The 21,277-nt window shown below is 44.3% G+C and overlaps 1 protein-coding gene across 2 annotated transcripts; it reads right to left on the bottom strand.

The window, feature by feature from the left end:
* Positions 1-1,028: 1,028 nt before the first annotated feature.
* sh3kbp1 (SH3-domain kinase binding protein 1) lies at positions 1,029-17,961 on the bottom strand. 2 transcript variants are annotated; one of them, XM_019884740.1, is made up of 18 exons: positions 17,740-17,959; positions 15,286-15,443; positions 9,697-9,814; positions 9,167-9,273; positions 8,353-8,497; positions 8,183-8,262; positions 7,937-8,026; positions 4,870-4,942; positions 4,677-4,771; positions 4,509-4,604; positions 4,021-4,075; positions 3,846-3,917; positions 3,414-3,540; positions 3,260-3,330; positions 3,080-3,186; positions 2,876-2,995; positions 2,430-2,729; positions 1,029-1,755 (listed from the first exon to the last, which is right to left on the bottom strand). In XM_019884740.1, exons 1-18 carry the CDS (start codon positions 17,741-17,743, stop codon positions 1,717-1,719), a joined length of 1,857 nt encoding a protein of 618 aa, XP_019740299.1. In that variant the 5' UTR covers positions 17,744-17,959; the 3' UTR covers positions 1,029-1,716. The 2 variants fall into 2 exon arrangements, with proteins under 2 accessions (XP_019740299.1, XP_019740300.1); XM_019884741.1 differs by lacking the exon at positions 3,846-3,917 and having other exon boundaries at positions 17,740-17,961.
* Between the last annotated feature and the right edge of the window lie 3,316 nt (positions 17,962-21,277).

Here is a 21,277-nt window from a genome sequence, read left to right as displayed (position 1 = left end):
ACAGTGATGTGTTGCCATAGATTCTGTGCACATACGTCGTAAGAGGAGGAAGCAAACAGCCGTGCATGTTAGCACACACAGACACACACCTTCACTGCCTACATTCCCTCTACCCTGTCGCCAACGTTGACTACTGGCTTTAAAAATAAAAAAAAAAGCGCCAATGCTAACTCGATGCGACCGTACATCGCTTATCATTTTCAAATACTTTTTTTTTTTTTTTTTATGTGTGCGTGAAGGCAAACTAGATGACATCATCGTCAAATACACAAATGTGCTCATGCATTAGCGCGCTCACCGGGAGGCAAATTCGATTTAAAGCTACAATTTGTGGCTTTATGTAGGATGGCCTGTACTGTCGCTCGTGTGACATTCGGGCCTCTTCGGCACATCGCTAAATCGGTGACTTGAGCTTCGGCCATTGTGTCGCTGTGACCTTTGCGCCTGGCTTCGGCAACTTCTCATCCATTTGCACCCTGACCAGTTGAAACCGGTTCAGATCGTGGTGGGGGGGGGTGTCACACATTCACATAGTGCTGCTCACCTGTGTGGCGGGCAGGCAGCCAAGACAGGATAAGAGAACGAAGGAACCATTTTGGACCGCCTTCCGCATCTGGCAGAATTGGGGCTTCTTGGCTGTGTCGTGATCTTTCTGGCATCCATTAAATACTTGAACTGAGAATATGCAGTCCTCTGGTAGTTACTGTGAGTATAATACTGAGAGCATTAAAAATAAAAGGATCAGTGAAAGCCCCTGACCCCTTGTACTTTTCAATTGGTGCCATGACCCGGATTCCAACAACGCAGAATAATAACCACTATATCATCATAGCTGTGGAGTATTATTTTGTCATTCGTCTAATGATGTGCCAAAGAGGTTTAATCTAATTTTGCCCGCTCACTATTTCAATGGTCATTACTTTTGTCAATGGAATGTACAGTCCAGTGAACCCAGTTTTTTGTCGTGAGCGCTAAGCTAACCATCAGATCACGGAAACAAACTTGGGCAAGGCTTGTCCAGTCACATCCAAGTCGAAATTAAGAATAGGTTTTAGTTTAACTTCTGTCACAGCTGAAGTTCACCAGTCAAGGTTTTTCTGTCATTCATTTTAGATTCATCCAAAAAAATGTCACCCAAAATATTGTCCAATTTTTGTGCATAGTGTATCATATGGACAATAGCCAATTGAGATCTCATAATTAAAAGTTGGCTAATTAGCATCGGCAACATATGAATGCTAAATAACGATACAAACATCAGTCCTCCTTTTAACCATGTGCTACCAAGTTCGGAGCTAAAATACGCCACTTGTAAAACTGTCACGCACACGCGCACATACGCACGCACGCAGAGCTAAGAGGCGGGAAGGCCACGGCGTGGACGAGCGATGGCGCCACAGCGGTCCGAACCGACCGACCTGCGGGGGTTCCAATGGGCCTTCGCCATTCATTTCTCGCGAGTACCTCTTGAGTGATGCGTCACCACGGCAACACAGCAGCCACCCGCCAGTACCGGTGAGCCCGGCAGGCGCCAGGAGACAAAATAGCAGGGGGCGGGGGGGTGCTGTGGTTAGAAATGAACAGAACGGAGTGAAATAAACACAAGGCGACGATGCAGGAGAAAAGGGGTGGGGGTCACATTGTTTGAGTCCACGATGCTCGCTGCTGATGGCGATCGTCATGATCATTTGGCACAAACGTTGTTTTGGCCTGGGCTCATTTGGACAAGATCTTCTTGATGTGCTCCACTTCCATCTGTCACGGCAAACACCAAAGACATGAGTTCATCGATTACTGACGACACGTATGATGCGAAATGGTTCCGACATGTTCTTCAAGGTACTTGTGTAGTTTAATTACTATCCACTGAAAAAGCATGTAGCCAAACATTTTGAAGCTATATTGATCCCCCTCAGACGCCACAAGATGGTGCTAAAGCAGTTCCAGTGAGCTCCCACTTATTTGCAGTTCAGCACTTTTGAGAAACTAGCCTTCATTTTTCAATAGAAATATTACTTTGGCACCCCCTGGTGGAATTTTGGTGGTGGTGGGTTTTTTTTTTTTCATCAGCATTTCTCGTAATTTGTCCTGGACTGCGCCTCGTGGCACTATCAAAAGCAAATTAGGATAATATTCAGCGACTATGTGAAGTGTTGAAAAATTTATCTGTTCGGTAAAATTGTTTGACATGAGTTCATAGTGGTGTCTATGCAAAGCTACATGGTGTTGGTGTTTTATGATCCTGTCATGTAAGTGCCATTGTACGCCACTCAAAACAATTACAAATCTTTTTTGGGAGGGGGACGGTTAGTGTATTTATTGTAAACCAGCGTAGTTGCCTACTGTTATACTGCAGTTTTATGGTTTGTCTAAATGTCTTAAGAGTCCCCACTGAAAGGCCCAGGTACCAAATGAACACCGCATCTCACTTGTAAACTGAGTCGTATCCTCTTCTCCTCGTCCAGCGTGCCAGCCAGCTGCTTCATCTCCTGCCTGTGCTGACTCTTCAGCAGCTCCACCGTGCTCCGCAGCTCCCGCATCTGCCTCCTCAGGTCCTCGAGCGTGGGCGCCGCCGCGGGTGCCGACAGCTGCGCCTCCGGAGAGGGGCCGGGACTCGCGGGGGGGCATGACGAGGAGGAAGACGGCGAGGCGGGACGATGGCCGGGGCCGGCGGGCGGGTTCAAAGACGAGGACGACTTGGCGGCCGGCTGGGGTTTACTCTCAGGTACCTGGCGTCACAGTTACGTACAGTTTGGCGACCTCCACTGGTGATGAATGGAAGTACCGATTCACATACTTAAGGGAGCCACTTTTCCATTGCCAATTAAAAATGGGAAGAAGGAATGACACAAGGATTGTGGAGTTTAGTGCTTACTGAAATGACAGGAGCTCCCTTCCTTGCGGAAACCTCCACAGGTCTGGACTGGACCGGTTCTGGGCTCTCCTTGGCTCGCTCTGGTACCAGGTGGTCCACATCGCTGCTGGTCAGTGAGGACTGTGAAGTCAGGAAATCCATCAGTAAATGTCACTTCATGGCGACATGTACATAAAAAATCATAAAGAATCATGATGTTCTCACCGATATGATAATTTGCGAGCGAGGCCGGCGGTCCGTGACTCTTGGCCGCGACGCCGTCGGGTGGCTCAGCTTCTCCGCCGACGGCACCACTGAATCCAGGTCCAGGTCTACACACACATACACACACACACATCAAAAAGACGCAACAACAGCATGCCGATTGTCCCGCTCCATCCTCACCGGCGTTGTGGGACCTGTCAGGAGCGGATTCAGGTGTCGAAGCCCCCCCATCGGATTTGGGGCTTTCACACCTGAACAGCCAAACCACACATAATATAAACGTTAGGGTGGGCTGGGAGGGACACACGAGATGTTCTGCAGAGTGCGTACTGACGCCAGAGCGGGCGGTCTCTCGGGGCGCCTTGGGGGTTGTTGGGAAGTGGAGGAGGAAGTCGACGTCTTTGGAGGGAAAAGTTTCTTGGGGAGGACAGTTGGGAGGGAGGGCTTGAGGATCTCGTCACCTACACGCACACACAAACATGACTATTTGTGTTCCACTGGGGGTGGGGGGGCAGTCCAATTCAGAACAAACGGAAACAGGGGAAACAGGAAGTTCAGGTAGAAGCACAGGAAGAGAATGAATTCAAGTGAAGCTATAGGAAGAAAAGCTCATGACTGTTAATATAAATCAGGTATTGTCATTCGGGCAGTAGGCAGGGCGGGGTGCACCCTGAACTAATTCAGAAAAAAAAAGTGGACAGAAAAAAGGTGTACAGTACAAATAGTTAGCAGTTGAAGCGAGAGCACGCAGGACCAACACGGGTACCTCGATCCTGGTCTCGGTGCGGCAGGTGCTCGGGCCGCTCTGGAGGAACCTTCTTGCCGTCCGACTTTTTCTCTAGTGGTCACAGTTTTGTCTCGCCGTCATTTTCTCGCGCTCTCACACTCCCTCAGGACCATCAACATGGAAACCACAGGAGGAAGGAAGGACATTTTCTTACCTGCTGTCGTGTGCTTGGCCGACGGTGCGCTGGGAGGCGGCGGCTTCTTTGGTCTCTGCAAAAAAGAAAAAAGAAAAAAAAAATTTAGACCATATGGACAAAAGTATTGGGACCGCCATCCAAATCATTGGATCAATCAAGTTGAAAAGTTTGTTAATCACGATAGTGAAACTCCTCTACAACGAAATCATGTTCGTTGTAGTGAATCTCGTTGCGAGGCAAGAGCAGAGAAAAATATTTCGTATAACGGAACAGGGGGATTTTTCGTCGAAGGGGGACCAGAAAAGTGGGAATGGCTTTAATGCATGAACATTTTTTCACACTAGGGGGTATTTTTGCCCATTTAGGTTTCGTTGTAGAGGAGTTTCACTGTATCAGGGCATTTTGGAGCTTATTTGTACGACGGCACCCACTGGTGGTACGCAAAAGAATCGCTGCCTATGTACTTGCGTACTGTCAGTACATTTCCATTCAACTTTTGTGATTACCTCTTTCTCGGCTTCCAGCAGTTTGACAAAATTATCTGGAAAGACGCCTTGCCGACCGCCGACCTCGCCCATCCACCAGCCTGTGTCGGCGCATTCCTGCACAGAAACATGCTTGGTGAGGTCCAATCGAAAAACTGCCAATATGAACGTATATACACACAAACACACCTTGGTGATTATGGCAATGATTTCGCCCTCTTTTATCGTCAGCTCATCTTCGTTCTGCGCTTCGTACGGAAAGAGGACTTTGCACAGCTCTCGGCCTGGAAGCAGATTTCAAAAAAAGCGGCGTCAGATTAAAATCTTCGGGGGGGACGAGCACTTGACGGAAAAACGGCCGGGCGGATGAGCTAAGGTTGACCTTTTCCTCTGCTGTCAGGGTCGCTCTTCATGTTGTCGGGGGCCGGCGAGCTCGCCGTCTTACACTCAGCGACCTGGAAGACAAAAACGGTCACGTTGCTTGAACTGGGGCGGCACCCTGCTTCGATTATTCACTCGGCATCACCAGGAAGGCCTTGGAGCAGCTCTCCCAGGGCTAATTTTTGAGAAGATGAGTTTGGCAAAACCATGAGCTGATTGAATGAGTGGATCCCCGCCGCAGTATTTGCGGAAGCAGGGAGGAGGCATCTTCCACATGGAAAACACTCACAGGGCCGCTTCTGTCCCTAACACACGCGCTGCTCTGTTCGTAGCCAGATCCGTGTCTACCCGCCACTGCTCCTCCCTCCAAAGTCACCCCACCCTCAGTGTCAAGTCATCTGATTGCTAAGAAGAGCCCAGTGGGTGCAGGAGACTCATATTGAGTTTGGGAGTGAGAAGAGTAGCTTCATTTATTTAGTCGCCATTTTCTGAAAAACTCACTTCGTCGCGCTTTTGCCCTCAAGAGGCCCCAAGATGCCATCAAAGCCCGGTCTGATTCGGAAAGTAATTGGTGTTAAAGATGTAAAGTGAATGTGCTCATGTTTTGATCATCTGAACGCAGACTGACGCTGACTCAGTGACAACCTCACCGCAGACCGTCATGTGCAAATGTTGATGTGCTGAGTCGTACGGAGAGATTGAGTAAAAAGGTGCGCACACATCACATTTATCCACACAAACTACAGGCAGCGTGAAAAACACTCGGTCTGTACGTACAAATGTTGATATAAAAGGAAAAGAAACGGATTTGCGAGGTATACAACGACAAAGTATTTGTACGCGGTGACTTCCCACCACTGGCATTTAGCATCTTCTCTCCAACAGAAGTTGCATTTTGCAGAGGGCTGACGTGGCTTTGGGTGACTCAGCAGAAGCACCAGCGCCACCCCCACCCCCCTCAGCCCCCGCTAAATCCCTCTGCCTTCAAAGGACCCAACCCCCCACCCCGCACCCCACTCCCATCCCATCCAACCCTCACCGCACCCTTGCAAGCAGTACCGAGATGTCGGCTGGGTCTGTTGCCTCACGAGACAAGCCCATAAAACCACACACGGCGGGAGGGAGGCTGCTCAACATCCTCTGCTTCAAAGTCTCATGTTCCGCGTGTGAATCTGTAAACCGAGTTTGTTAGGTTTGATTAGATGGGCTTACTCCTCTGATAGGCTAAGTAGCTGAATGGACAAGATAGATGGGCTAACTAGCGAGCAAGCGATCTCTCCAATTGATGGACAAATAGACATTTTGGTGATTAGCTTGCCAAGCTAACACGTTTTAGCAATATTGCAGATAGGTTGCTAGCTTGAGCTAAGTAGCTTACATATATTTTCCTGGATAGACAGATACCCAAGTGACATTCAGACATTCGAATTGGGCTAACTGACTTCTTTCAAAGAATACAGAAATGGCCAAGATTTTGTAAATGAGCTAGCAGACATTTTAATTAGCTTCCTGAGCTAACTAGCGATAAAATAAATAAATCTTTAACGAGACATAAGGTGTTGGGTCAAAGCAGCAATTTTTACAGATGTACACTCGTATTAATAATATTGAATCATCCAAAATGTAACAAAAACAAATTTAAGATAAGCATCAAGTAGGTTAATCTCAACAAGCAAATGCATTAGTATATGAAGTAAGAAATACCAGCGCCCCCTACTGAGGGTAAGTGGTATAATGTGGATGGATGGAAACTACTATGTACACTGTGTAAAACTGTAGATATGCATATGTATTGTATGCATAAAATTGTAGATTGAAAGACATGTTTTCAGAAACAGTACAAATTGAAACGTATAATTTGATTAATGCCAACGTCAGGAAAATGAATTTAGGACTAACCGCTGTTCTATTTTCTGAAACAAAGTTTAGTTAAGAACAATACAGTGCGGTACCTTGCTTTTCTATTGTGTTTTAAGAAAGCCTAGTTGGAATACGGAATGCGTAGAAATCCTAATCAGTCCCTAACGTACAGCACCTCCATCTTTTAAGTCGTTAAAAGCTTGTGTTGGACAGGTTTTAAGCAGCACAAAAGCTTTTTTGGGAGGGAGGAATTCAGAATGTGAAACTGTCAAAACTGCACGTCGGCATCCTTGAAAACACGACACTCATTTAGTCACCTCGCATTAAAAAAAAAAAAAAGAAAAAAAAAGAGGACAAGAATTAAGAACAGTGAAGGGTGGAGGAGGAGAAACTGATTCATCATTGATCCTACCTTCCTGTCGGCTCGCAGACAAAGGCAGGCACTTTGCTACACCCGCGCCAGCAGCAGGAGACTGTGTGACTGTGAGCGGCTGTGAAAAAGAGTTTTCCTTTTTTTTTTCCTCACCTTCCTCTCGCTGCTCTCTCTCCCTCGTCATATCCCTTCAGAGTGTGTGTGTGTGTGTGTGTGTGTGTGTGGGTTTGTGAGCATAAAAACACTTCCTGTGCTGTAAAAGTGATACACAGGAAGAGGAGGAGCCAACACCAGACTTCCTTCACCCAAAACAAAAACTATGAGAGAATCAATTTGACGGTGAGCCTTCTTTTGATGGATATTTTAAGAGTTGCATGTTGTGGCAATTTTTTGTTGAAGTGAGTTGAGGAGCTTGGCTTTCTGCTATTTACAAGCAACCGTGAACCTTTCCCCCGCCCCCACTACGGGGTCACAGTCACTCTTTAAGTGGGTACTCAACCTCTGGAAATGCGGGTGTACAAGAAGGGGCAGCTCGACAAATACAGTTTGGGAGTTGATTCACCTTGTCGCCCTCAGCGTCGACGTCCATGGAGCGAGGGCGGAGCTTGATGGGCTGGTCTTTGAAGATGTCGCCAAAGCCGAAGCCCCTCACCTACATTGGAGACACAAAAACGCGTCACCTTCAGCTTTTGCACTGCAGCTACTGGGGATGTCTTTCAAAAACTTGTCACATTTTTGAGCCTGTCACTTTTTGGGAGCGGTGAATCTATGAGTGGCGAAATGCGGGTGTACAAGAAGGGGCAGCTCGACAAATACAGTTTGGGAGTTGATTCACCTTGTCGCCCTCAGCGTCGACGTCCATGGAGCGAGGGCGGAGCTTGATGGGCTGGTCTTTGAAGATGTCGCCAAAGCCGAAGCCCCTCACCTACATTGGAGACACAAAAACGCGTCACCTTCAGCTTTTGCACTGCAGCTACTGGGGATGTCTTTCAAAAATGTGTCACATTTTTGAGCCTGTCACTTTTTGGGATCTGTGAATCTATGAGTGGGAACTGCGTATACACATGGGGACACGGATTACCTTTTTGGGCTGGATTTCAACAGAGCCCCCTTCGGACCGAGTGTCGGCTCCATCGCTCTCACTCCCTGGACTGTTCTTACCTGCACACGTATACACAAACCCCCGCCCCAAAAAAACTCAAACTTCCAAATGGGTTGACATCCGCGCCGTCTCGATTGGCTGAGTCTTACTGTTGCGGGCACTGTGCGGCTCCTCCTGCGAGGCGGGAGTGTCGGCGGAGTTCCCGTCGGCCTCAAGCAGGATCTCTTTGGTGAAATTGGAGGGGAACATCCCACTTTTGCCATTCAAGACACCCTCCCACCAGCCCTCCTCCACCTGCACACAGCACAAATAGCAAGCGCAGACTTTAAAATACTCATATGAGGCAATTGGTGCCCTCTAGTGGACACATTTCATCAAAACATTTTTCTGAGGTTAAACGTCACACATAGGTTCTCAAATGTTTGGTTTCTTACAGGGACGATTTTTTCCCAAGGGTCCATTTTAACCTTAACGCCAGTTAAAAATAACTACAGTGTGTTCCGCTAAATGTCTGGGAGTTAAATTGTTGCTTATTTTCAGCACAAAAAGTTTTAATGTTACATTAACAAATTCCCTTTTTTTTTGAGAAAATGTGTAATGTCAAAAGAATAATGTTTGTTTTCCCCACAAGAACAAAGACCACAAAAATAAAAGAAAATTTGGCATTTTCAAATATTTTTTTATCCTTTCCTTTTTTATTGGCTGGGAGGAAAAAAAAAACAGATTTGTGTTCAGACCAATACTTGTATTGCCTTGGCGCCATGTAGCAACTTGGCTGCCAAGGAACGATGTTGAAATGAGTTGAGGATCTTAATTTGGATTAAAGTAATGCTTTGCCGCCATCTTGTGGCATATATGGCCAATTATAAACCGTTTTAAGACTTGCATATTTTCGCAAGGGGGTCATTGTAATCAGCTTGAATAGAACGCACCATTCGTTCTCCACGCCAACTTTTTTCTTACCTCGGCTACGATTTCGATGACGTCGCCTATTTTCAGCTCCAGCTCGTCTTCGTGCTGAGGCGCATAGCTGAAGGCCGCTTTGCACCGCCGCTTACGAATCTGTTCCGCTGCAATGGACATTGCGACACACGTTAAGGACGCGATCCCCCTTTGGCTCGAGATGCCCGGGAGACCGTTTGCGGTTTAACCCGATGACATCGACTCCAAAGCGATTCGCTCATAAAGCTTAGAGACATGTCAGTGCAACAGGTGGCAAACGTGCTCACATTCGGTACGAGTAGTCAAGTACAGACTCGCCGTTAGGTAAGTAAAAACCAATGTTGACAGTAACTAAATAATTATTTTAAATAAAGCCATGGAACTTTGGAAGCATACAATTGGCCACCATATCTTTGGATAACAGAAACATTTTTTTTGCTATGGCCTGCTGTTCTCTTTTCGTCCACAAGGTGACATCCTTCTAATGACAAAAGTGCTAGACGTCATATGGATTTGACATCTTTTCACAAGTGGGGTTATTCTGGTAGTACCCTTCTTGGCCGGTCTGGTGCTGGGCTCGGACACGGGACTCGTCCGGCCGTTGGACAGGTCCACTTTGTCCGCCGCGCTGGCCTGTCCTCCATCTCGCTTGCCCTCCTTCTTGATCTCCTGCAAGGAAGAAGAGACAATCATGCTTTCGTTAGATAATGATGCAATACCGTCTGCAGTATTCAGGCACATCACATCCTCAATATTGAGACTTTGATGTGATTGTTGGCCTGATGATTAAAAAGGCGTTTTAGTCAGATTAGATTTTGACATTCACTTGTTATATGACTGATTGACTTTTTTTTTTCTCGACACTGTACAATTTCGATTCAGAAGATGACTAATCTTGCAAATGTACACCTTAATTCTGAAAAATTTGCAACTTTTTTTTGGGGACTATACTGTCATCAAACTGGAAAATATGCTAATTTACCACCCCCCCAGAAAAAAAAAATCAACAGAATTTTTTTCCCCCTGAGATTGTGACTTTAAGACAGAAAATATGCAACTTTTTTCTCGTAATAATACAACTTGAATCTAAAAAAAAAAATTAGATATGTTTCAAAACACACTTGTGCAAAAAAAAAGTTCCCTTTTAATTTTCTTGTAGTAACAAAAATTTTCTGAAATGATATGACTTATTCTCAGAATATATTTCAACTCAAAAAAATACTTGAATTTCAAAATGGTTGACTTCTATCTTAAAATGTAAGACATTTTCTTAAAAAATAAAATAAAATAAATAAAAACATCCCTTTCTCTTAAAAATAGACAACTTTTTTTTCTCAGAAAAACTGAACTTTCACTTTGCACTGTACAATTTCGATTCAGAAGATGACTAATCTTACAAATGTACATCCTAATTCTGAAAAATTTGCAACTCTTTTTTTTTGGACTTTCCTGTCATCAAACTGGAAAATATGCTAATCCCCCCCCCAGAAAAAAAAATCAACGTAGGTATTTTTTTTCTCTCTTTTTCCTGTTGTGGCCCTCAAATATGCCTTACTGCAAAACGGCCTTTGAAGACTAAAATACCACCAGTAAAAACCCAACGTGACTTTAAGACAGAAAATATGCAACTTTTTTCTCGTAATAATACAACTAGAATCCAAAGAAAAAATTAGATATGTTTCAAAACAAAAAACACACTTGTGCAAAAAAAAAAGTTCCCTTTTATTTTCTTGTAGTAACAAAAATTTTCTGAAATGATATGACTTATTCTCATAATATATTTCAACTTAAAAAATACTTAAATTTCAAAATGGTTGACTTCTATCTTAAAATGTCAGAATTTTCTTTAAAAAATTAATAAATAAAAACATCCCTTTCTCTTGAAAATAGACAACTTTTTTTTTTCTCAGAAAAATTGAACTTTCACTTTGTCGGTATTTTTATTCTCTCTTTTTCCTGTTGTGGCCCTAAAACATGCCTTACTGCAAAACGGGCTTTGAAGACTATAATACCACAGTAAAAACCCAACTATACCGTCGTTTTCAAACTATATTTTCGAGCATTAAAATTCATGCGTTTGCCTGTGCACAGATGCAAACGGGCAACGAAACGACAGTGTTGCCTTGCTATCCACGGCAAAGGCAAAGAAAGGAGGCCGGGACAACAAATATGGCGCAAAGGGAGCAAGGGAAGCGGGACAAGAGAAAGTGAACATGACGGCTCACATGTCCGCTGCCACAACCATGGCGACGCTGTTTCATAAGCAACTAGGCCTGTGGCCAAGACGGCCTAGTCAAGCAGACAAGCCGGTTGAACTGACACACACACACACACACACACACACACACACACACACACACACACACACACACACACACACACACACACGGCATAGAAGCCTTAATGAGCCACAAGGTCCAAAAATACCAGTTTCCAAGACAACAGTGACCCCGCTTCGTCTTGGTCAAAGGAACACAAACATGGACAAAATGTCAGCACCCGCACTAAAGATTCAAAAAATGGGGAGGGAAAAAAAAAATGAATAGTGATCTACGTGATATGAAACATCAGTTGTTGTAGCTCTCATCTAATTCCCCATTGAAATGAATGAAAATGACGTTAATCCATTCCAGTCCTCCATTTTTTGGTCAAGTTTGTTCATAAGAAAGGAAAATAGCACTGTATAGCTTGCACTGTATTTATAAAATAAAATTTAAAAAAAAAAGACTATGATGCCATTAAAAGCAGGGAGGCGGGAGAACTTGGGAGTCCTGAACAAAATGCATTAACATACACACACACACACACACACACACACACACAAAAAAAAAAACACTTGCAGGGGGGTACAATGGGGAAAAAAAAAACTAAATCCAAAACATAAACAACATCCTGAAAAAACAAAGTCAAAAATAAATCAAAAAGACTAACAGAACCCAGGGAACTAAAAAAAAACAAGCAAACTGACGAGATGACAAGGAATACCTGGACATGACCCAATGGGTTGAGAGAGCTGATTGGTTGACACAGGGCCCGGGTGAACAGAAAAGGTTTTTTTTTTTTTTTTTTTTTTTAAACGAGGAAGACAAAAGCACATGAGGGAAACAAAACGCGCCCATTCAACATCACAGATACTACAGTGTTCAACGTGAGGATGGCGACCCCAAATAATACCGGTACCTCACTTGCATATATTTTGGTGTGAAATGAATGATTGGTTAATATATAAATGCATTTTTTTAAAAATTAAAAATTGGTTGTGACTTTGTGGATTTTGTCTATGCCGGGGCGATTACTGTAACACCACTGCTATTTGAATAAATTCATGCTTCTGATGATTGATTTCTTGCAAATACTAGAAAGAGTTAAATCATTAAATCATTTAGATGCAAAAGCACTCAAAACAAATCAATAATAGAATACTAGAACATAAGGACACTCTCGTACTCTGAGCTGAGTTCCGTGTTCGCCGCGTTTCGACAAAGTCAACACAAGCGGCAGCCGAGCGGGAAAGTCAACCATCGATTGACTCCGCATGCCTGCACATTCACACAAACACACAGACCACATGCGGGCCCACGCAAAATCCGTAGCAGCCATTTACGGGCCTCTGGCTTCCTCTTCCTTTACGAGGGCTGAGGGACACGTGGTATTTACGTTCAAGTGGAATGGGAAGGTACACAATACATGTGTTAGACATTAGAACTTCCAAAAGATCCCACTTTTTTTTTAACTCTTGTCTGTGGGTTCAGCGGCCCCCTGGGGGAGAAATCGTGAGGCTGTGGCGACTTAAAGGAAGGGCAGATGAAATGAGGAAGACAGCATGATTCGTCATATCTGAACAGGAAACATCTGCGTGTATTGTGTCGTGTTGCGTTTTTTTTTCTTTTTTTTAACTGACTTGAAGATCTGAAATTCAGTTGATCCATTCCAGCACCCCCAAAAAACAAAGAAAACTAGCGCCTTGACACCTTGATTTATGTGATTGCTTGATGAGTGGGTGTTAGCATGCTAATATTTAAAGTGGCTCTTGCATTCTTCCTTTTTTGTGTGTGTGTGCAGCCCTCGGGGGGAAAAAGGTTCGGCACAGCCCTGGTTTAAGTGAAGCGCTCACACTGAGTCGCATCATGTGAGTTTGATTTGCCGGCACATGATCAGTCAGCACATGCTAGCATCCGCAGACTTGTTGCCTCGCGAACTAGCCTTGACTGCATTAAATGGAACGGAAATCTGCAATCTTTCACTCAGTCGTGAACTAAATTTGTTGCCAGTTTAGGGATTAATGGAGACACTGAACTTCCAAAATGGACACTGACGATTGTACATTGTAGCATAGTCTAATCTCTTCACTGTTGTCCCATGAAATGACATGATAAAAGATTTACAATAAAATGAGGTATGTACGCATTTCTGTGGGATCTTGAAAAATTAAAACTACAGCAATATGAACTGTATACATGGACGCACTGACTCAGGTCCATGAACAAGTAGACAGTGGCAGCGAGTTTGCTTATAAGCTAACGACTTTGAGCTAACTATAACAGATTATGGCGATGAAACGTGAAGAACTGACAACTAGCTTGTTAGCTATTCAAGCTAGACCTAGCTCAATTACTCGAGGTGATAGGTGGGATCACTCGCTCGGACTGGGTATGGTTAATGGACAAATAGACTCATTGGTAACTGGCTCGCTAACCTATCACGCTTAAGCGGAAGAACTGATGACTTGCTAGCTAGCTTACTGAGCTAGAGCCACATCTGAGCTGACAAACTTGACAAGCAGTCTCTTTAGGGAAAAAAAACCTGCAAAGTCAACGTAACATTAAAGGATGCAAATGCTGGGTGATGCAAATTCAAAAACGGGGCAGGCTGTATGTGGCGAGTATGCGGCTTTTCTCTAACATATCAAATATTGGACGATTATCAACATCACTCTCATAACATATTGTATCATACACTGTTGTTCTTGCGTTGCATGACTTCCTGTGTCTTTTGCAATCCCACTGTGGACATTCTCCCTTTCTCCCGCTAGAGCCACATCTGAGCTAACAAACTTGACAAGCAGTCTCTTTAGGGAAAAAAAACCTGCAAAATCAACGTAACATTAAAGGACTCTGAGTAATGTAAATGCTGGGTGATGCAAATTCAAGAATGGGGGGCAGCGAGTTTGCTTATAAGCTAACGACTTTGAGCTAACTATAACAGATTATGGCGATGAAACGTGAAGAACTGACAACTAGCTTGTTAGCTATTCAAGCTAGACCTAGCTCAATTACTCGAGGTGATAGGTGGGATCACTCGCTCGGACTGGGTATGGTTAATGGACAAATAGACTCATTGGTAACTGGCTCGCTAACCTATCACGCTTAAGCGGAAGAACTGATGACTTGCTAGCTAGCTTACTGAGCTAGAGCCACATCTGAGCTAACAAACTTGACAAGCAGTCTCTTTAGGGAAAAAAAACCTGCAAAGTCAACGTAACATTAAAGGATGCAAATGCTGGGTGATGCAAATTCAAAAACGGGGCAGGCTGTATGTGGCGAGTATGCGGCTTTTCTCTAACATATCAAATATTGGACGATTATCAACATCACTCTCATAACATATTGTATCATACACTGTTGTTCTTGCGTTGCATGACTTCCTGTGTCTTTTGCAATCCCACTGTGGACATTCTCCCTTTCTCCCGAAGCGCACACATTCAACGGCCGAATGCCACACATTCCCATTAAGTGCAGTCTTGTGACACACCAGTGTGGTATTACTGAGTCCCCACATGCGCACATACACACACACACACGGCCATTGTCCTGCTGGATGACAGTGAATGAGTGCTGTGAGAGCGGCTCAGCACTAATAAAGCGCATGACAAGGCCTAAACGCTGTCGAAATGCATTATTGTGTCATTGTTCACTTCCTGCCAAATCACACACACGCACAGTCAGATCTTCATAACGGTCAGGTGGAGTTGACAAAAGTACCGGAACTTAAATATGAAAGTCAAAATGGATTTTTGCTACCAATTATATATGCTAGCATTTTTGTTATCCTTACAGGTAAAAAAAAAAAAACAGTGCCTAAAAAAGTATTTGTATTTGTTTACTTCCCATTTGTGTGCTACCATCAGCTAGCTTACTCACCCGCACAAAGTTGTCGGGGAACAAGCCCCGGCGTCCCGCCAGCTCGCCCTCCCACCATCCTCCGTCGTCTCGCCGTATGTTCACGATGACGTCGCCCACGCTCAGGCTCAACTCGTCGTCCTGCTGGGCCTCATAGTCGAACTCCACCACGGCCTCCACTAAAGGCGGAAAAGAAAGCGGGTGCGAGTCAAGAGTGTGAGCGCGTTGGCGTGTCGAAGTAAAAGGTCAAACATTTGTAGAGAGCTGTATCACATTCTTCGGCTTTTGACTCTCCGCTGCTCTTTGAGAGATGTAAAGCGAACCATAATCATCAACATAAAACTTCAAGGCTTTTTTTTTTATGCGCCTGCAGCACTGCCACTAAATGAGCCCAGTTTAGAAGTCGCATGAATAAAAATGAGACCAGAAGAGAGTTTCTGTCTTATATGAAAGGACTGGTTCTTGACGAGACGGCTCACGCTGGTCATTGATTGGATTATTGATGACCTTTGACCTCAATCTAGTTTGCATCTCAATTTAGGCGGTGGCGATGTCGTGTGAGATGAATATTATTCACATTGACAGGGTTCTTTGCTGCAATGTGCCAAGACCCTTTGATACCAATGAATCGGCGCCTGGTGAGAACTGATGCTAATGTAGCTAACGTTTAAAAGGCGCGATAAAGAGACAAAGAGGCGGTGATAACAAGCGCCTGCAGACCAAACAAAACTCCCACTCGGCCTGCGAAGCGTCACACTTTACACTCGGCAAGGGGTGGGGGGGAGCACCGCAGTGTCCCGCGAACAGCTGCGCCCTACCCGGGTTCTAACTCACACAGACAAGACATGCTGCATGCTGACGTGTGCGCTTGGCGACAGCGCTTGCGTGTTCCCGCCGTTCTCCGTCTGCGTTGTATGCGTGTGAGAGTGAGCTATTGCACGACAAGAAATGCTTTTCGCTTGCTCCCACACAACATTTTACGTAGGCACAGTCAAGACATGCAAGTCATACCCTTTCACACGATTAACACTTTGTGTCTTACACTCATGCCGCTGTCGATAGCACCGACAAGGGGTCCAAAAGAACCTGTCATAACCCAGCGTCGTGTCAGATTATATCCAATAGTTCAGCGGTAATACTTTTCGAGATCAAAATGGTGTCAGTTTTTTTTTCCTCTAATTTTCAAGGACATCCTCCAACCAACAGTTCAAAATCAACTTGTAATATGTTGACCATTTTGTCACTGCGTTTTATAGGCCAAGCGGAAGTTAGCATGCCACCTGACATCTGACGCAAAAGTGCAGTGTGCGCAGTCCGTTCACAACACAGCCCAAAAAAGTTTGGAATTGCCTATGGATACACAAGATGGTGACAAAGCAGTTTTCTTGATTAGACATGGCTTTGGACTAAGCCACGAAAACAGAATAACGGAGGATAGGTGAATTCGCAAATCCCCAATAAGTGATGGTTGCCTGTACACACTTTTATCTGTTTTTCAGCTCAGTGTTCAGCCGCGAAGCTAACCACCTAGCTCGGCTTTGTTTGTTTGTGTTAAACACATCACAAGGAGCAACATGTTATCTCTTTCATGTTTTGAAAAAAAAAAAAAAAGGAAACTGAAAATATCAGAGGCCTCTGCTGCCAGTCCACGCATGTCCTATCGATTGAATAATTGGCAATTTAACGATTGATGACTCGGCCATCAGCCCCCTCTATGCACCCTGGGGGACGCGCTTAATGTGGAATGTCACAGTCAGCACACACACACACACACACACACACACACACACACAAACGAAAGAAGGGATAGTGAGAGTGAATGCAAACGTGTCAACATCTGCAACTCATCATCTCATGAAACCCCTCAGCACATCCACGATCGAGCATGGCGAGATAGGACAAGATCACATCACAGGGAGCAAGTTTTTATCTTTTTTATGTTTAAAAAAAAAAAAAAAAAGGAAACTGAAAATATCAGAGGCCTCTGCTGCCAGTCCACGCATGTCCTATCGATTGAATAATTGGCAATTTAACGATTGATGACTCGGCCATCAGCCCCCTCTATGCACCCTGGGGGACGCGCTTAATGTGGAATGTCACAGTCAGCACACACACACACACACACACACACACACACACACAAACGAAAGAAGGGATAGTGAGAGTGAATGCAAACGTGTCAACATCTGCAACTCATCATCTCATGAAACCCCTCAGCACATCCACGATCGAGCATGGCGAGATAGGACAAGATAGTACACACACATGCACACATTTGGGCACCCATGACAGGGGATGGGGTGGGTGGGGGGATTGGGAGCACCCAGCCCATGGACCTGGGCTTTCCGCTCCTGCTCATCCAGATGCACTGGGGAGATAATCTAGAAGACAGCGGGAGAGGAGGAAGGAAGGAAGGAGGGAGGACACAGGGGAGAGGGGAGGACTCCCAAAATGGGGGGGAATGGTGCACCTCACCCATTTATGTCTCCTCGGTGCTCCTCGGGCTTGGTTCGGTACCGTACCAGGCGGTCGTTTCAGGTATCCAACGGCTTTGTAGAGCGCCGAGCCACGCAGCCTCCTCCTCCTCCGCGCTACTAGAGATCCGCTAGAGCGGGTGGAGCGTCACATGAAACCATATTCCTTCCTCTTTTTTTTTTCCTTCTCCCCCCCACCCCACCCCCGAACACCGACGCACCACAGAAGAGTCAGAGAGCGTGTGGCCGTTTTAAAACGGGAAGCAAGCTGGCTCTTCTGGTGCCTTCGTGTACCCTCGGAACAAAAACAAGCCCCTCTCCCAAAATTGCGCTCTGTGACGCAAGAGGCTGTAAAATGACTTTATATCACAACAAGCGTTTCACGCAACTTTTAACGTGATGTTTGAGTTGATATTTTTCAAGAGTTTTGTATTTATCATGTAGCCAAATGAGCTAAATAAGGTAACTGAAATATTCGGAACAGCTCCCATTATGATGTAGTACTGTACTGCAAACTATAGTACAGTCTTCCTCAATATTACAAAGCTTTATTGTTGAATGAATATCTCTCTGGCGGTGTCAATCCAACGAGTGACTTTATATGGATCTCATTAAGTTGTGCAAGTGTTTCTAAGGCGGCGGAAATCAAGATATTGGTATGAGCTACGATCCACATGTCGCTGTAAGGCGATTGTCGGAATCACTTGGGCTCATTAAGGATGGCAGTATCTCCGATTCCCATTGAAAGCAGCAGTGGGGTGACGACCAAACCTCGCAACTGTCCTTAATTCTCGCGATGAATACATTTTGTCAGTTTGAAGGACTCATGCTGCTGGACAGTACTGTATATTCATTGTGACATGAAGATTACATTTTTGTTCATTCATTATTCATTTTCCACTCCTTATGTAACGTGCCTTGAAACAACTTGTGTTGGGCATCCGCATCTTATAACTGGACAGCCTTTTGTGACTGTTTGGCTTGTGATTAAACTAAATAATAATACTGTAATAATAATATTATTAATATTATTATTATTTAGTTTATGTTAACAGTTTTGTAAAGCGCTTTGTGACAGATACAGCAGTTGTGAAAGCGCTATATAACCCAGGATGTATTGTATGATGATGATGATGATGATGACGATAAGAAAATTCAAATATAGAAATGTATACACCTTCACAAAGTTCTTAAGTACCAATCAGGATATAGCATAAACCAAGTTAAATTATATTTTAAAGTTTGCAATAATTATATATTTTCATAGCTTTTCGTTTCGGGCCGAACGAGCTGAGGTATGTCGTCAGAATATAATCATGACGTACACGGAAGTACTGGCACGGCCTCTGTAAGTAAGGGCAGGACAAGAGGACACATTTCGACGAGGGTTCCTTGGTGGCGGTAGAGCGAAAGCTTTGCTCAAGGTGAGAGAAAACGAATTGAAATATGCATATTTCTAATCTGTTAATGTATTTTAATACCTTATACGGTAGTGCAGCCTTTGGGACACATTTCGACGAGGGTTCCTTGGTGGCGGTAGAGCGAAAGCTTTGCTCAAGGTGAGAGAAAACGAATTGAAATATGCATATTTCTAATCTATTAATGTATTTTAAAACCTTATACGGTAGTGCAGTCTTTATTATGCGCAAGCTCCAATTTCATTTAAATTCATTCATTTTTGCTGCTTGTGAACACTTTCTTCTACTAACGCCACACGACATCTCTTCCCTCAATAATTAAAAATTTTACACCTTTTCGAAACGTGCGTGTTGTGTATGAATACAAAGTACTTGCTTTAGACATAAAGAGGATTTGGTGTTGGATCCAGAAGGTGTTGGCGCGAATGTCACTTCCGTGAAACGTGCGTGGCCTTGTGCGAAAAAATAATTAAAAATTTTACACCTTTTCGAAACGTGCGTGTTGTGTATGAATATAAAGTACTTGTTTTAGACATAAAGAGGATTTGGTGTTGGATCCATAAGGTGTTGGCGCGAATGTCACTTCCGTGAAGCGTGGCCATGCGCGAGGCCAGGGTGATGAAACAATTTCCTTATTTAACGCTCACCTAATGTTGTAAGCGCTCCCTCCTCATCGTCAAATGCCATCAATTTGAACGCCTCAATCTTTGCGCGGAAATGTACAAATCGTGTTCGCGTCCCAAAAGATGAACTGATTTCCTTATTTAACGCTCACCTAATGTTGTAAGCGCTTCCTCCTCATAGTCAAATGCCATCAATTTGAACGCCTCGATCTTTATGTACAAATCGTGTTCGCGTCCCAAAAGATGAGCTGGAGTTCAACGAGTGCAATGGTTTGCAAATGCAGCACTAACATTTAACGTGTGACACTTTACATAGTGTCTGGCGAAAAACCAGCTGTGTGGCTGCGACGATTGCCTGACCGATTGAGAAATTACATCCGCACACCAAACGGTTAGAATGGCGAATATGTCTTTGAAGCCATGGCACATTCTTTTGGGAAATGTTGCACTTTAATCACATTAAAGGCCCACGTTTCTTTATGAGGTCTGGAACGGTTTGGAAAAGGCGAAGGTTCAACGAGTGCAATGGTTTGCAAATGCAGCACTAGCATTTAACGTGTGACACTTCACATCGTGTCTGACGAAAAACCAGCTGTTTGGCTGCGACGATTGCCTTGACTGACTGAGAAGTTACATCCTCACACCAAACGTTTAAAATGGCTAATATGTCTTTGAAGCCATGGCACATCCTTTTGGGAAATGTTGCACTTTAATCACATTAACGGCCCACATTTCTTTATGACGTCTGGAACGGTTTGGAAAAGGCGAATCACTTCCAAGAACCAATTGTGACGGCAAAGTGACAAGCCGCCCCCATGCGCGTGGCGCGGTAGGGGAAACCGGTTTCGATTTTTTTTTTTTTTTTTGCACCGGCTTTTGCGTAGTACTGAGAGTAAGGAAGTGCAGCGTAAAAAGGCGTTAGGTCGTTAATTGTTTAGAATGCAAACACTGCTGCCAAGACTAAGTCTGCAAGGAAGCAACTTAAGGTTAAATCTTCACGTTGACGTCAAAATAAGTGGCTGAGAGGGAGCAGAGGAGGCGAGAAAGTGTGTATTTGTAAGAATATTAAGTGTCAAAGGATTTTCACAAGTGGTTTGTGGTTGTCCGTTTCAGAATCAAAATGGATCGAGTGAAGTCTACGTTTAATAACATGGTAAGTGTTTTGTCACTTCAACATTTTCTTGACTTGTGGCCATTATTGCAAACCTTGCTGTCGTAGGGAAGAGACGTTCAAACGGGCAGTTATTTTTCCGCTGAATGAATTGTTTGAATAAAAAGATAGGCTATTTTGCCCCATAAACTACTTGTGCCATCTGTTAATGTTTTAAAACTGGAAATGTGACTCTTGAACACAGACGTTTACCAACCCCCAAACTGCATTCTTGCCGGAAGCATTTTTTTCTTCCATTAACAGAAAGGAACATTTATGTAAGTAACCAGTAGCGCCAGTCACCAAAGTTTCCGGATCCCATTGTCGCCAATGTTTTTTTTTTTTTTT

This window comes from Hippocampus comes, unplaced genomic scaffold (assembly GCF_001891065.2).
Source record: "Hippocampus comes isolate QL1 unplaced genomic scaffold, H_comes_QL1_v1.1 scaffold501, whole genome shotgun sequence".
Classification (NCBI taxonomy): Eukaryota; Metazoa; Chordata; class Actinopteri; order Syngnathiformes; family Syngnathidae; genus Hippocampus; species Hippocampus comes.
The sequence above is the reverse complement of the archived record's forward strand: the minus strand, read 5'-3'. Positions and strand labels throughout refer to the sequence as shown.

What these genes read in the sequence shown, in the direction of transcription:
- sh3kbp1 (XM_019884740.1), bottom strand. An exon ending in TGCTGGAAGCCGAGAAAGAG is followed by an intron (nt 4,076 to 4,508) that starts GTAATCACAAAA and finishes TCTTTTTTGCAG; the next exon opens with AGACCAAAGAAGCCGCCGCC. An exon ending in TGACAGGTCCCACAACGCCG is followed by an intron (nt 3,187 to 3,259) that starts GTGAGGATGGAG and finishes ATGTGTGTGTAG; the next exon opens with ACCTGGACCTGGATTCAGTG.